The sequence below is a fragment of the Stomoxys calcitrans genome, chromosome 5 (assembly GCF_963082655.1).
Source record: "Stomoxys calcitrans chromosome 5, idStoCalc2.1, whole genome shotgun sequence".
Taxonomy (NCBI): domain Eukaryota; kingdom Metazoa; phylum Arthropoda; class Insecta; order Diptera; family Muscidae; genus Stomoxys; species Stomoxys calcitrans.
This window is the reverse complement of record NC_081556.1, coordinates 89,837,905-89,852,023: the sequence shown is the minus strand read 5'-3', so window position 1 is coordinate 89,852,023 and position 14,119 is coordinate 89,837,905. Positions and strand designations below refer to the sequence as shown.

At 39.0% G+C, this 14,119-nt stretch overlaps 1 protein-coding gene across 2 annotated transcripts in view; it reads left to right on the top strand.

The window, feature by feature from the left end:
• Nucleotides 1-14,119, top strand: part of LOC106090426 (cyclic nucleotide-gated cation channel subunit A) — a 145,174-nt gene that overhangs the window by 110,206 nt on the left and 20,849 nt on the right. For both annotated transcript variants that reach the window (XM_013256596.2, XM_013256597.2), the window contains 2 exons: nt 8,671-8,952; nt 9,019-9,181. In XM_013256596.2, the coding sequence (XP_013112050.2) occupies nt 8,671-8,952; nt 9,019-9,181 (445 nt within the window). The remainder of the gene's footprint in view (nt 1-8,670; nt 8,953-9,018; nt 9,182-14,119) is intronic.

Sequence of the window (14,119 nt, the reverse complement as noted above, 5' to 3'; positions counted from 1 at the left end):
TTTTGCTGGATAGTACTCAAAAATTCCTACAAATAAGTTCAAGGGATATTCGATTTTTATACCCACCACCGAAAGATGGGGTTATATTCATTTTGTCTTTCCGTTTGCAACACACCGAAATATCCATTTCCGACCCTTTAAAGTATATATATTCTTGATCAGCGTGAAAATCTAAGACGATCTAGCCATGTCCGTCCGTCTGTCTGTTGAAATCACCCTTCAGTCTTTAAAAATAGAGATATTGAGCTGAAACTTTGCTCAGATCCTTTTTTTGTCTATAAGCAGGTTAAGTTCGAAGATGGGCTCTATCGAACTATATCTTGATATAGCCCCAAATATAGACCGATCCTCCGATTATGGGTCTTAAGCCCATAAAAAATCACATTTATTACTCGATTTTGCTGAAATTTGGGACAGTGAGTTGTGTAAGGCTACTTGACACCTTTCTTCAATTAAGTCCATACCGGTCCAGATTTTGATATAACTGCCGATCTTTCAATTTAAGGTTTTGGGACCATAGAAGGCGCATTTATTTTCCGATGTCGCCATAATTTGGTTCAGTGAGTTGTGCTAGGCCCTTCGAGATCCTTCTTTAATTTGGCCAAGATCGGTCCAGATTTGAATATAGCTGTCATATAGACCGGTCTCTCGATATTAGATTTAGGGTCAATAAAAGGCGCATTTATTGTCCGATGTCGCCGAAATTTGGGACAGTGAGTGGTGTTCGGCCCTCTGACATTCTTCTTCAATTTGGTCTAGACCGGTCCAGATACGGATATAGCTGCCATGTAGATCGATCTCTCGATTTAAGGTTTTGGGCTCATAAAAGGCGCGCATTTATAATACGATTTCACTGAAATTTGACACAGTGACTTATGTTAGGCTTCTCGACATTCGTGTCGTATATGGTTCAGATCGGTTTATTTTTAAATATAGCTATAAGAACCATATTTTATTATACACAATGACTAGTACTTATTAGTATTTATTCCAAGTCGTAACGTATTTCGATGTAGCTGCTATGGGGTATGTATATGTATGTATTTTTCACCGGATTTTGACGAAAGGTGGTTTACATATATACCCGATGTGGTGGGTATCCAAAGTTCGGCCCGGCCGATTCGATTTTCATTTCGATGCATGATTTGGATTGATGACAAAGTTTACAATGCTTTGCTGTGGAGGCTACATATATTGTTTGGTGCAAAAAGGAAAAAATTGCATGTGCCAAGGGGATATATGAAGTAAAATATGAAAAACATGTTAAGTTCGGTCGTGCCGAACTTTGGATACCCACCACCATGGATATGTTAACCATCCTCCTTTATAACAACTCTACTACCACATCCATATTAATTTGCAACTGGGAGCTGGTCCGGATCATATATGATTCAGGTCCCGAGAACTATTAAACAAGTCACAGTTTCAGTGAAATCGGATCACAAATCCGCTTTTAATGGGATAAATGAAAGATCGGTCTATATGACAGCTATACCTAAAAAAGTCTGATCTAGACCATAAGCTGGTCGGATGACGGAGGATGCAGTTTTTATGAGGTTAAAAATTTTAATCTGTAGACCGGTCTATATGGCAGCTCTATCTGAATAAAGACCGATCTGAACCATATTAGAGCCGCCTCTCGGGAGGCTTTAATCAAATCACTATTTAAAATTTCAGCGAAATCGGATAATAATTACGGATTATATCGGGTTAAGAGCCTAAATCGTTAGATCGATATATATGGCAGATATATCCAATTGTAGTCAAATCTAAACAACACTTAAGTCGGATATCGGGAGTTTTAAATCAACACACTGTTTCGGATAATAATTGCGCTTTTATGAGCTTAGAACCATCAATCGGCAGAGCGGTCTTTATGCCATTTATTGTATATCTAAATATCGTCCGATCTGGACCATATTAAGGTGCAATGATGGAAGGCGTAAAACAGCTCACTGTTTAAAGTTTCAGCGAAATCGGATTATAAATGCTGCTTTTATGGGCCAAAGACCCTTAATCGGCAGATCGGTCAATATGGGAGCTATATCCAAATCTGAACAAAATCGACCAAATAAAAGAGGAATATCGAATAGCCTAACACAACTCTCTGTCCCAAATTTCGGCGAAATCGGGCAATAAATCCGTCTTTTATTTGCCCATGACCTTAAATCGACAGATCAATCAAATTGAAGAAGAATGTTGATGGCCCTAATATAATTCACTGTCCCAAATTTCGGCGAAATGGGACAATAAATGCGCCTTTAACGGCCCAAAATCTTAAATCGAAAGATCGGTGTATATGGCGGCCATGTCCAAATCTGAACTGATCTGAGCTAAATTCAACAAGTATGCCGAAGGCTCTAACGCAACTCACTGTTCCAAATTTCGAAGAACTCGGTCTGCAAATATGTTTTTATGGGTCCAAGAACTTAAATCGAAAGATCGGTCTATATGGCCGCTATATCCAAGTCTGGACCGATCTTGGCCAAATGACAGACAAATTTTAAGGGGCCTAAGGCAACTGTCTGTCTAAAGTTTCGGCGAAATCGGAAAATAAATGCGAATTTTAGGGACCAAGACCTTAAATCAAGAGACCGGTCTATAAGGCACCTATAGCCAAATCTGAATCGATCTGAACCAAATTGAAGAATGATGTCAAAGGGCCTAGCGCAACTCACTGCCCCAAATTTCTTCTCCCATATAAACCGTTCGCCCGATTTGACTTCTTGAGCCCTTACAAGCCGCAATTTTGATCCAATTTGGCTGAAATTGGGCAAGTAGTGTTTTGTGAGGACTTTTAACAACTATGCCATGTACGGCCCAAATCGGTATTTAACCAAATGTAGCTCCCATATAAACCGATCCCCGGATTTGACTTGACTTGAGTCCTTACAAGCCGCAATTTTGGTCTGATTTGGCTGAAATTTTCCATGTTGTGTTCTGTTATGACTTCCAACAACTGTGCAAAATACGGTCCAAATCAGTCGATAACCTGACAGAGCTCCCATATACACCGGTCTCTCGATCATCCTTGTTCGGTTCCTAGAAACTTTGGTATGTAGAATAAAATTATGCCCTACAACTTAATTTATTATGTATAAATTTTTAGCATAATACAGACCGAATCTTGGTGGGTTCCCAAGATTCGGTCCGTCCGATCTTAGCACGTTTTTATTTGTTGTTTCCTTAGTCCTCCTCTATTTTGGAATATAGCCATTATCAATATATTATTGTCTCTGGAGGAAAAGAAAGTAATGCTGATGACTTGGCTAATGCCGTTAGGGGAAAGTTTCCCAGCACTCTTAGAGATATACAAAGTTTCCCAGCACTCTAGAAGATACGCACTACGCGCGACAGCAATAAGGGCTACCGGGGTTGGTCTAGGCATAAAATAGTGCAAGACATTAGTAGTTTTTTTAAGCAGGAGAGACAAGTTACCTATAGTAGCACCTGCCACATTGAGAGGAGAGAATGTTCCATTTACTGAGATCGCAAAATACCTGAGTGTTCAGCTGGACAGGAAATTGAACTTCAAATCCTACATTGTAGAAAGGGCAAGAAAGACAACTCTTCTACTATATACCTGCAAGTGAGCTATTGGCAAAGTTGGGGGGTTGAAGCCGCGAATCATGCACTGGGTATATATTGTCTAACCTATAGGATTACAGGAGTTGTGGTCTGGTGGCTTCAATAATTCACCTGCTGTCAATACTCAGACGGATCCAAAGGATGACTTGGTTGTTCATAACATCAATACTGAGGACGACACCATCTGATGCACTGAATTTAATGCTACACCTGATGCCTTTGTGGCATCGTGGCTAACCTAACATACCATTTAAAATTAATAATCTTTAATATCAAGGAAAATATATTTGATCAAATGAATTGTTTCCTTTAAAAGTTAGTTGCAAATTTAATCTTCTTTAATTTGAGTCGGCTTATCTTTGGCTAGCATCTTGAAGTTTAAAACAAAAAATTGTTCAGTGCATATGAGATTTCATAGTAATATAAGTTTCAGCCAGACCGAACTTAACGAGTTATTACTTATATTAGCTAATATCCATTTCCATAGACATACGATATAAACTGAAAATAAATATTTCAAAAGAGACCAAATAACTTAAATAAATGTGTCAACCATTTATGTAGGCCGCCAGATGAAGCAAGTCGACCAACGTAAGTTGTGTCCTTTAAAAGTGGTTTATGGCATTTATTCAAGGACTTGTTTTATTATTTCCACAAGCAATTCCTCTCAATGGAGTATTAAATGTCAAGACTTTTGTATTATGGTTCTTGCCTTGTAGCACTTATGAATAAAATAAATATTAAATTAGGTAAATTGGCATACCCTGGTTATAAGGCTGTACCGAAAGCTAATATTAAAATCATTTGACCTATTTAAATGGGCATAAAGTAAAAATAGAACTTGGTTGGCAGATGCTTAAACCTACTAGGTAAAAATGTTTTGAAATCGAATGCTCTCAAAAAATTAAATTAAAGACCGATTTATATGCTAAGAACGATATACAACGTATAGATTTTGGAAAATTGTTTTAGTTTGCCATTTCAAACTGCATGGAATTTAAAATCAAGATTTACTTTCTGTGCGCTTAAAAATAAAATTTGCAAATTGCTAATTTTGCCCATGAACATTCCATTAAGGAACAGGGCCAAACAAATTTAATTTGCTCTCCGGACAATATAGGTCCACTTCTTGATATAGCACCCATGTATATCACCGGTTTCGACGAACTTTGCGACGATTTGTTTTATGAGCGCCCTCATTATACAACATCATTATACATTCTGTATTCAACCTTTCTATCCCTTGATTTAGCGTAAAAAACCAAAAGCTGGCGAAAATCCTAGTTGGAATGTATAGCAAACTATAGCTCGGAAAACTAAGTTCCATTCTTATGGATTATCCGATTAATTCGTACTACTAAAAGTTCATATTACATTTTTCTAATAGCTATTACATTGAAATAGTTGTTAAGTAACGGACTTTTCTAACATTAGAGCACATTCTATACTACATCCTTTTTTGACCTCAACAAGCTGCTCTATCGGCATGAGGTTAACCTATGCGAATATTTGTTACAAAACATTGACAGCCTGTTGACATTCACCTAGACGAACACTTAATGCCAATGGTACTACTGCTGTAATCCTTCAGCTTAATTCGATTGAATACATGGATAGAAAAAGGATCTGTGCATTTGAGTGTGTGGTTGTGGTGTGGGTGTGAATGTGATTAATACTGACGTCAAGTTCATTGATGTGACTGCTGGTCTTGGAATGCAGAGATAACGAAGTAATCGCAAAATTCAATATTCAGAAAAGTGTCACAAAGTGTAGCTAAGCCACTGAGCTTGATATATGTAATTATTGGCAGTGCTAAAGTGTTATTAGTTATACCCTACACCACTACTGTGATACAGTTTAGGGCATTTGTTTGCAACACCCAGAAAGAAGAGAGATTGACCCATTGATTCAGATTTAGATATAGCTCCCATATATATATATTCGTCATGTTTTGGGTAATTTGCAATAATGTTGTCATTTGTCAACCGTAGTTATTACAGTACATATTTTCTTGAAATTTAATAAACCATCTGAAACCATCCGCCGTGGTCCAAAATTGGTTCAGAATTGGATATAGCTCGTACATTGTACCTGTAGGGTAGGTGTAGGTTATTATGCAGTCGGCACCGCCCGAAGTTTGAAGTAATACTAGCTGCACCGGGCCCGCTCCGCTGCGCCTTCTTTTACTTTATATGGAACAAATATTTATTTTCGACAATTAAAGAGCTTTTAGTGTTATACTATGCTACAAAAATAGTATATCGATTGACTAAGAGTTTAACAATATAAGTGCCTTTATCTGAATCCCATATGATCTTAATTGGTCTGCGAATTTAAGTTTGGATGTAAAGTGTACAGCCCTATATTCTCGTGATGTCGGATTTACGGATGTTTTCGGGGGTGAGCTGGTCTCTTGGCCCTGAAAAAATATCAGCATCGTGCTCTTCTTTGAAATACCATTTTTTTAAACCCCATATTGGAATTGGTTTTGAGGGGAGTTTACAGGATGAGGCGTCCCGCAAACATATGACCCCAAGATTGGTTACCAAATTCGTTTTCTAACCACAAATACCTTTGAGCCACATATTGGCATGGTTGAAAAATGTTTACCCTATGGGAGGTGTTTTGGGGAAAGGGTGATGCCCTTAATACACTATGCCCTGAAAATATATCAACAACGTGTTCTATTCTCATATATTTGAACCCCATATTGCTATTGGACTCAAAATTGGATATCAAATTCGTTTTCTAATTTCAAATACCATTCACTTAAACCCATTATTAAAAAGGCCAGCAAATATGTGCGGTTTGGGGTATGGGCCCTAAAAACTATTAATATCGAGCTCCACTATCTTGAAGACCTAAATTGTCTTTGTGAGCAAATACGTCATACTTGGGGGTTGTTATGGTGGTGGGATGTCCCTTAGACAGTTGGTCCCGAATTTTGATGTCAGATTCATAGTAGGCAAACATGACCAGTTTGGGGGGTGTATTGGGGGATGGGACGGTCACTCAGTGACTTGGCTTTGAAAATATATATCAGATTCGTGTTCTACTCTAAAATACCTCTTATTTGACCCTCATATTGCAATGGTCTGCAAATACTTCCTATTTGGGTGGTGTTATGGGGTGGCCCCATAGACACTTTTCCCGAATGTTGATATCAGATTCGTGCTTTACTCCCAAAGACCTTTCATTTGAGCCCCATATTGCTATGGTCGTAAATTTGTCCGCTTTGGGGGATGTTTTTGGGAAGTGGCGGCCCCCTAAACACTTGGTCCCACATCTGGATGTCAGATTCGTATTCTACACTCAAGTGCCTCTAATTTAAGCCCCATATTGCCATGTTAAGTAAATAAGTCTTGTTTGGGAGGTGTTTTGGAAAAGGGGCGGACCCCCAGAAACTTTGTCCCAAATTTGGATATCAGATTCGTATTTTACTCGCAAATACCTTTCATTTGAGTCCCATATTGCCTTGGTCGGTAAATATATCCGATTAAGGGGTGTTTTGGGGGTTGGCGTGGTCCCCCAAACACTTGGTCCGACAATTGGATATCAGATAAGTTTTCTGATCTTAAATACCTTTCATTTGAGTCCCTTATTGTCGTGATTGGTGTAAATATATGTTTGGTAGAATTTAGGGTGGGGCGGTTCTCCTAGGTACCCATCCAATATTTGGACACCAATTTTTTATTTTTAGGGTACTATATGAGAGCACAAAAAATTTTGCTTAAATCCCACCACCCATCTCCGAGATCTGGCATTTCCGAAAATAAGGGTAAGGAGAAAGGTCCGCCCCCCTTCAGATATCACAAAATGTAGTACCCTATTTTCACCACCGGATCATTATGCACCATCTGTGAAAATTTCAAGAAAATCGGTTCAGCCGTTTATGAGTCTATAAGAAACACACAAACAAACAAACACAAGCTGATTTTTATATATAGGAAATATAGAAGTAGTATAAGTTTTTTTGGAAAAATTTGTTGTATTTATACCCTCCACCACAGGATGGGAGTATACTTATTTCGTCATTCTGTTTGTATCACCACGAAATATGCGTGTGAGACACCACAAGGTATATATATTCTTGATCGTCATGTCATTCTAAGTCCGTCCGTCTGTCCGTCCGTCTGTCTGTCCGTCCGTCCGTCCGTCTGTCCGTCCGTCCGTCTGCCCGTCTGTCCGTCGGTCTGTCGAAACCACGCTAACATACGAAGGACTAAAGCTAGGCGCTTGAAGTTTTCCACAAATACTTTTTATTAATGTAGGTCCGTTGGGATCGTAAATGGGTCAAATCAGTCCATGTTCGATATAGCTGCCATATAAATCAATCTTGGGTCTTGATTTCTTGAGCCTCTAGAGGGGGCAATTCTCATCCGATTTGGCAGAAATTTAGTACAACGGCTTCCCTCATGACCTTCAACATACGTGTTTATTATGGTCGGAATCGATTTATAGCTTGATACAAGTCCCATATCAACCGATCTCCCGATTTTGCTCCTACAAAGCGCAATTCTTTTCCGATTCAACTAAAATATTACGCAATGACTTCTACAATGTTCAACATTCATTTATGGTCCGAATAGGACTATATCTTGATATGGCTCCAATTGCATAACAGTTCTTATTCAATATTCTTTGTTTGCCTAAAAAGTGATACCGCGTATAGAACTTTACAAATGCGATCCATGGTGTAGGGTATATAAGATTCGGCCCGGCCGAACTTTGCACGCTCTTACTTGTTAAAAATAATATTGGTATTGAAAGCGCCTCGGCAGCACAATAGGTTGCGACCACGATTTGATAGTGCTGGGGTCGTAGGTTCGAATAGCAACGAAGGTCTATTGCTATTGTGATATCAGAATGGGCTAACATTTTCTGAATCCATAGTGGATCACCTCTAATCCCTGTGGAGTTTTTTTTCTAATTTTTTGGTTTTGAAAATAGTTTTAAAAACAATCTAAATTCTCTTTAAAGGCTGACAAAAATGTTCCAATTATTCCATACATTTGTGTAATTTTATTGTCAATAGTCGCTTTGACTGATACGTTCTAAATTTTCTTGTATTTTCTTTGACAGGACCAAACGAAACGCTCCAAACCCTCAACACTACGTCGCACATTAAATGCCCTGCGCCAACGACTAACCAAACGAAATCGTCCCAAGCCACCCGATTGGTTTGTGGAACGTTTCTCCAACAATACCAACGCCGATAAAAATGAAAAACAACCAGCCTCCACACAAGTCAGTACGACTAATGAGAGCGCCACAGCGGAAGCGGGACCAGCATGTGAAATACGCGGCTCGAGTAGGCTGTGCAATCGTTTGTCGGTGAATCCTTCTCTACAGTCACACTATCGGGTAAATATATCTCATGAGATCTCACGTGATTATGGAATGCCTAATTTCTCCCATTTCCATTTACAGTGGCTGGCAGTTGTCTCATTAGCTGTGTTATATAATATCATATTTGTAGTGGGTCGTGCCGTTTTCTGGGAGATCAATCAGAGGGCAACACCCGTTTGGTATACACTAGATTATTTATGTGATTTTATCTATTTAATGGATACACTCGTCCATATGCATGAAGGTAAGTCGATGCCATTTAACTTTTAATTTCACCATAATCCAATTTTTGGTGACAATAGTTACGAAATAAAAAATTGATTGATGACAGACTGTAATATGTCATACGGATAAATAATATTTAAATGCAAGGACTCAAGTTCTTATTTCCTTGTTTTCACCCCCAGCATAGGATGGAAACATACATATTTTGTTATTCCATTTGCAACACTTCGAAATATTGATGGGTACTTAATTTTTGTGATATCTGAAGGGACTATATAGGATCTGTATCAAGCTATTGATCGATTCAGACCATGTAGAAGGTCATGAGAGAAGCCGTTGTACAAAATTTCAGCCAAATGGGATGAGAATTGCGCCCTCTAGAAGCTCACGAAGTCAAGTCGCCAGATCTGTTTATATGGCAGCTATATCAGGTTATGAACCGATTTAAACCATGCTTGGCACAGTTATTGGATATCATAACGAAACTCGTCATGCAAAAATTCATTCAAATCGGATAGGAATTGCGCACTCTAGAGGCTCAAGAAGTCAAGACCCAAGATCGGTTTATATGGCAGCTATATCAGGTTATGAACCGATTTGAACCATACTTGGCACAGTTATTGGATATCATAACGAAACTCGTCATGCAAAATTTCATTTCAATCGGATAAGAATTGCGCACTCTAGAGGCTCAAGAAGTCAAAACCCAAGATCGGTTTATATGACAGCTGTATCTGGTTATGGACCGATTTGAACCATACTCGGCACAATTGTTGGATATCATAACAAAACACGTCGTGCAAAATTTCATTCCAATCGAATAAGAATTGCGCACTCTAGAGGCTCAAGAAGTCAAGACCCAAGATCGGTTTATATGGCAGCTATATCAGGTTATGAACCGATTTGAACCATACTTGGCACAGTTATTAGATATCATAAAAAAACTTGTCATGCTAAATTTCATTCCAATCGGATAAGAATTGCGCTCTCTAGAGGCTCAAGAAGTCAAGACCCAAGATCGGTTTATATGGCAGCTATATGAAAACATGGACCGATATGGCCCATTTACAATACCAACCTACCCATTTACCCATTTACAATACCAACCTACCGACCTACACTAATAAGAAGTATTTGTGCAAAATTTCAAGCGGCTTCCTTCGGAAGTTAGCGTGCTTTCGACAGACAGACGGACGGACGGACATACGGTCGGACGGACAGACGGACGGACATGGCTAGATCGACATAAAATGTCACGACGATCTAGAATATATATACTTTATGGGGTCTCAGACGAATATTTCGAGTAGTTACAAACAGAATGACGAAATTAGTATACCCCCCATCCTATGGTGGAGGGTATAAAAACTATGCTAAGTATGGTGCAAATCGGTACCTAATCTGATTAAATACAATTGCACCTACAAGGCGCAATTCTTGTCCGAATGAACTGAAATATTACCCAATGACTTCTACTATGGTCTTTAGAAGCTTCAATTCAATTTCAATTGTGGTCTAAATCAGGCTATAACTTGTGGTCTAAATCAGGCTATAACTTGATATAGCCCAATAGCATAACAATTTTTATTTTTTATTCTTTGTTTGCCTGAAGAAGAGATACCGAGCAAAAAAAAACAACAAATGCTATCCATGATGGAGGGTACATTGGATTCGGCGCGGCCGGACTTAGCACACTTTTTCTTGTTTAAATTCCACTCCATTCTAAGCTTCCCCAAAACGAATGAAGGTCATAATGCATTTTTTTTGGCAATATTCCCCACAAGACAATTTGGTTGAGGAGACCCAAAAGGATATCGAAACAACTGTTTTCATAATGTCACCCTTTGCTCTTAGCCAGATATTATCCTTATTACAATCGCCGTCTAATGAAAACGTCTTTCATGATGGAATAACTGCACCAAACGAACAAAAGACATGAGAGGACAATGCATTTTGTATTCAACTCAGCCAGTGGTACCGAAAGTCATTACCAGAAATGAGCAAAAGTCAACGACAGCAATCAAAAAGTCGTTCAAAAACAAAACGAATGCAGTTTGCTGAGTATTTCAAGGATAATGAGAAGTTTGCAGAATATGCTTCAGCTTAAAATTGCCCGGAAGGGTGATTCAATGTCATCGCTGTTTTGTTATGCATTTAAAAAATCAACCAACATTTTCTTAACTGACCATTAAGTCACTTTTGGGGCAGATGAGTCCCTTCTCACTCCTCCAAGAAACATGTTACATGTATTTAAAACAAGTAAAGAAGGCGTTAAATTCGGCCGGGTCGAACTTTGGATACCCACCAACTCGGGTATATATGTAAATAGCCTTTAGTCATAATCCGGTGCAAAATGCATAATCTATGCCCCAATAGCAGCTATATCGAAATATGGTCCGATTGCCCCAATAGCAGCTATATCGAAATATGCTCCGATTTGGACCAAATTCGACACGGATATTGAGTGGTCTGATAAAAACAAGTCATTGCTCAATTTTGTAGATCAAAATATTGGTTTTTTTTAGCTGCCATACGGATATCGTAAGCCTACCATAAGTCACTGCGTCAAATGTCAGCGAAATCGGATTACGATTCAAATACAACATACCAACGCACGGCCCTTGAAGCCATCACACCTAATATGGTTGAAAAGTCTTCTAACCAAAGACGAAACGAGTCCCATAGTGGTTGGTGTGTGTTGTTATCTTTGGATTTCCTTTTCCATTTGCATCTCCGATCATTGAGCTCGTCTCGAAACAGAAACAAACAAAAATTTTAACATTTAATGATCTCGCCCTAACAGGCAAAAAACTTGAATAAAAAAATTAGAAAAATGTCGAAGAGCCTAATACAACTCACTGTCCCGAAATTCGGCGAAATCGGACAATAAAGGGATCGGTCCATATGGCAGCTATTTGCAAATCTTAATCGATCTAAACCAAATTGCAGAAATATGTCGAGGGGCTTTACTTAACTCACTGTGCGAAATTTAGGCGATATCGGACAATAAATGCGCCTTTTATGGGCTCAAAACCTTAAATCGACAGATCGGTCAATATAACAGCTATATCCAAATCTGGACCGATCTGAGCCAAATTGAAGAAAGTTATCAAGGGCCTTCACACAACTCATTGCCCATATTTCAGCAAACTTGGATGATCAATGTGTCGTTTATGGTCCTAAGACTGGGGCTATATCAAGATATAGTCCCATATAGCCCATCTTCGATGGGCTTAGACATTTCGACTCAAATATGGATATCAAATTCGTACTACACTTCCAAATCCCTTTAATTTGAGCCCCATATTGCCATGGCAGGTAAATATGAACCATCTGGAGGGTGTTTTGGGGCTCCCAAAACACCGACACTTTGCACAGACAATAGATATCAAATTCGTTCTTTATTCCCAACGGAATAATGAAGTTCAGTTTAGGGGGTGCTTCGTAATCTACCCCAAATACCTTTCATTTGAGTCCCATATAGCCATGGTCGGCTAATATGCACATTTGGGGGTATTTGGGGGTGGGCGACCTCCCATTACTTGGACCTAATGTTTTATGCCATATTTGTAATATACAGCCTAATACTTTGCATTTGAGTCCCATATTGACATGAACTTTGAATATATCTGTTAAGAGGAGTTTTGGGGTTGGCGGGGCTATTTGATACTCTTGTTTTGTCCATCGGACCACTTTCGTTTTTGGTGTAAGGGGGAGGGTCCACCTCCACCCGATATCTAAAAATTATATAGCCTATATTTCCTTCGAAACAAACTTACACAATTTAGGAAAATTTTAAGTAGTCATAATGGGTTTAATGGCGTTCTTCTGGGGTGGCGTGACCCCATAAACTTCGATCTGATTTTGTATGCCAGATTCGAAATCTACTCCCGAATACCTCTCATTTGAGCCTCATATTGAAATTAACGTCCAATATATCTGTTTGAGGGAGTTTTGGTGTTCGGGCGGTCCGATGGGTACTTAGAATCTAATTGTAATACCATATTCGTATTCTACTCTCCAATACCTTTCATTTGATACCTATATTGTCCCGATCGGTCGACTTTTGATATTGGATTGTGTTTTTGGCGTAAAAGGGAGGGTCCGTCTCCCTTCCGATATCGAAAAATGATATAGCCTATGTTTCTTTCCAGACCAACCTCACAATATGCGAAAATTTCGAGAAAATCGGTTCTGCCGTTTTTCAGTCTATGCGAGACAAACAAACCGAGTCCCATATATCCGTGATTGGCTAATGGGCCAATTTTGAGCGTTTTTGTGGGGGTGGGGTGACCCCCTATACTTCGACATGAATTTGTATGCCAGATTCGTTGTCTACTCCCACATACTTTTCATTTGATACCCAGATTGTCCTTATCGGTCCACTTTAGACTTTGGGTAGTGTTTTTGAGGTAACGGTGAAGGGGCCGCCCCCTTCCGTTATCACTAAATTATAAAGTCTATTCCTACTTCCTGAACATATTCGTAATATACTCCCGAATACCTTTCATTTGAGCCCTATATTGTCATGATCGTCAAATAAACCTATTTTAAAGGGTTTTAGGCTGGGGCGGCCCTCCAGGTACATGGACCCTACTTTTTTTATTCGTACTCTACCCTTGAATACCTTTCATTTGAATCCCATATTGTCCCGATCGGTCCACTTTTATTTTTGGGTAGTACTTTTGTGGTAAGGGTGAAGGTCCGCCCCCCTCCCGATATCAAAAAATTGTATAGCCTACGTTTTTCAAGATAATCGGTTCAGCCGTTTTTGAGTCTATACGAATAAGATAGGATCGGAAATGGATATTTCGATGTGTTGCAAACGGAATGACAAAATGAATATGCCCGCATCCTTCGGTGGTGGGTATAAAGACGACCTTACTTCAGACGGACCGAATTTTTGTTAGTCACCATTATGGATTCTGTTAAAAATTTTCTCGTGTTAATTAAGTGT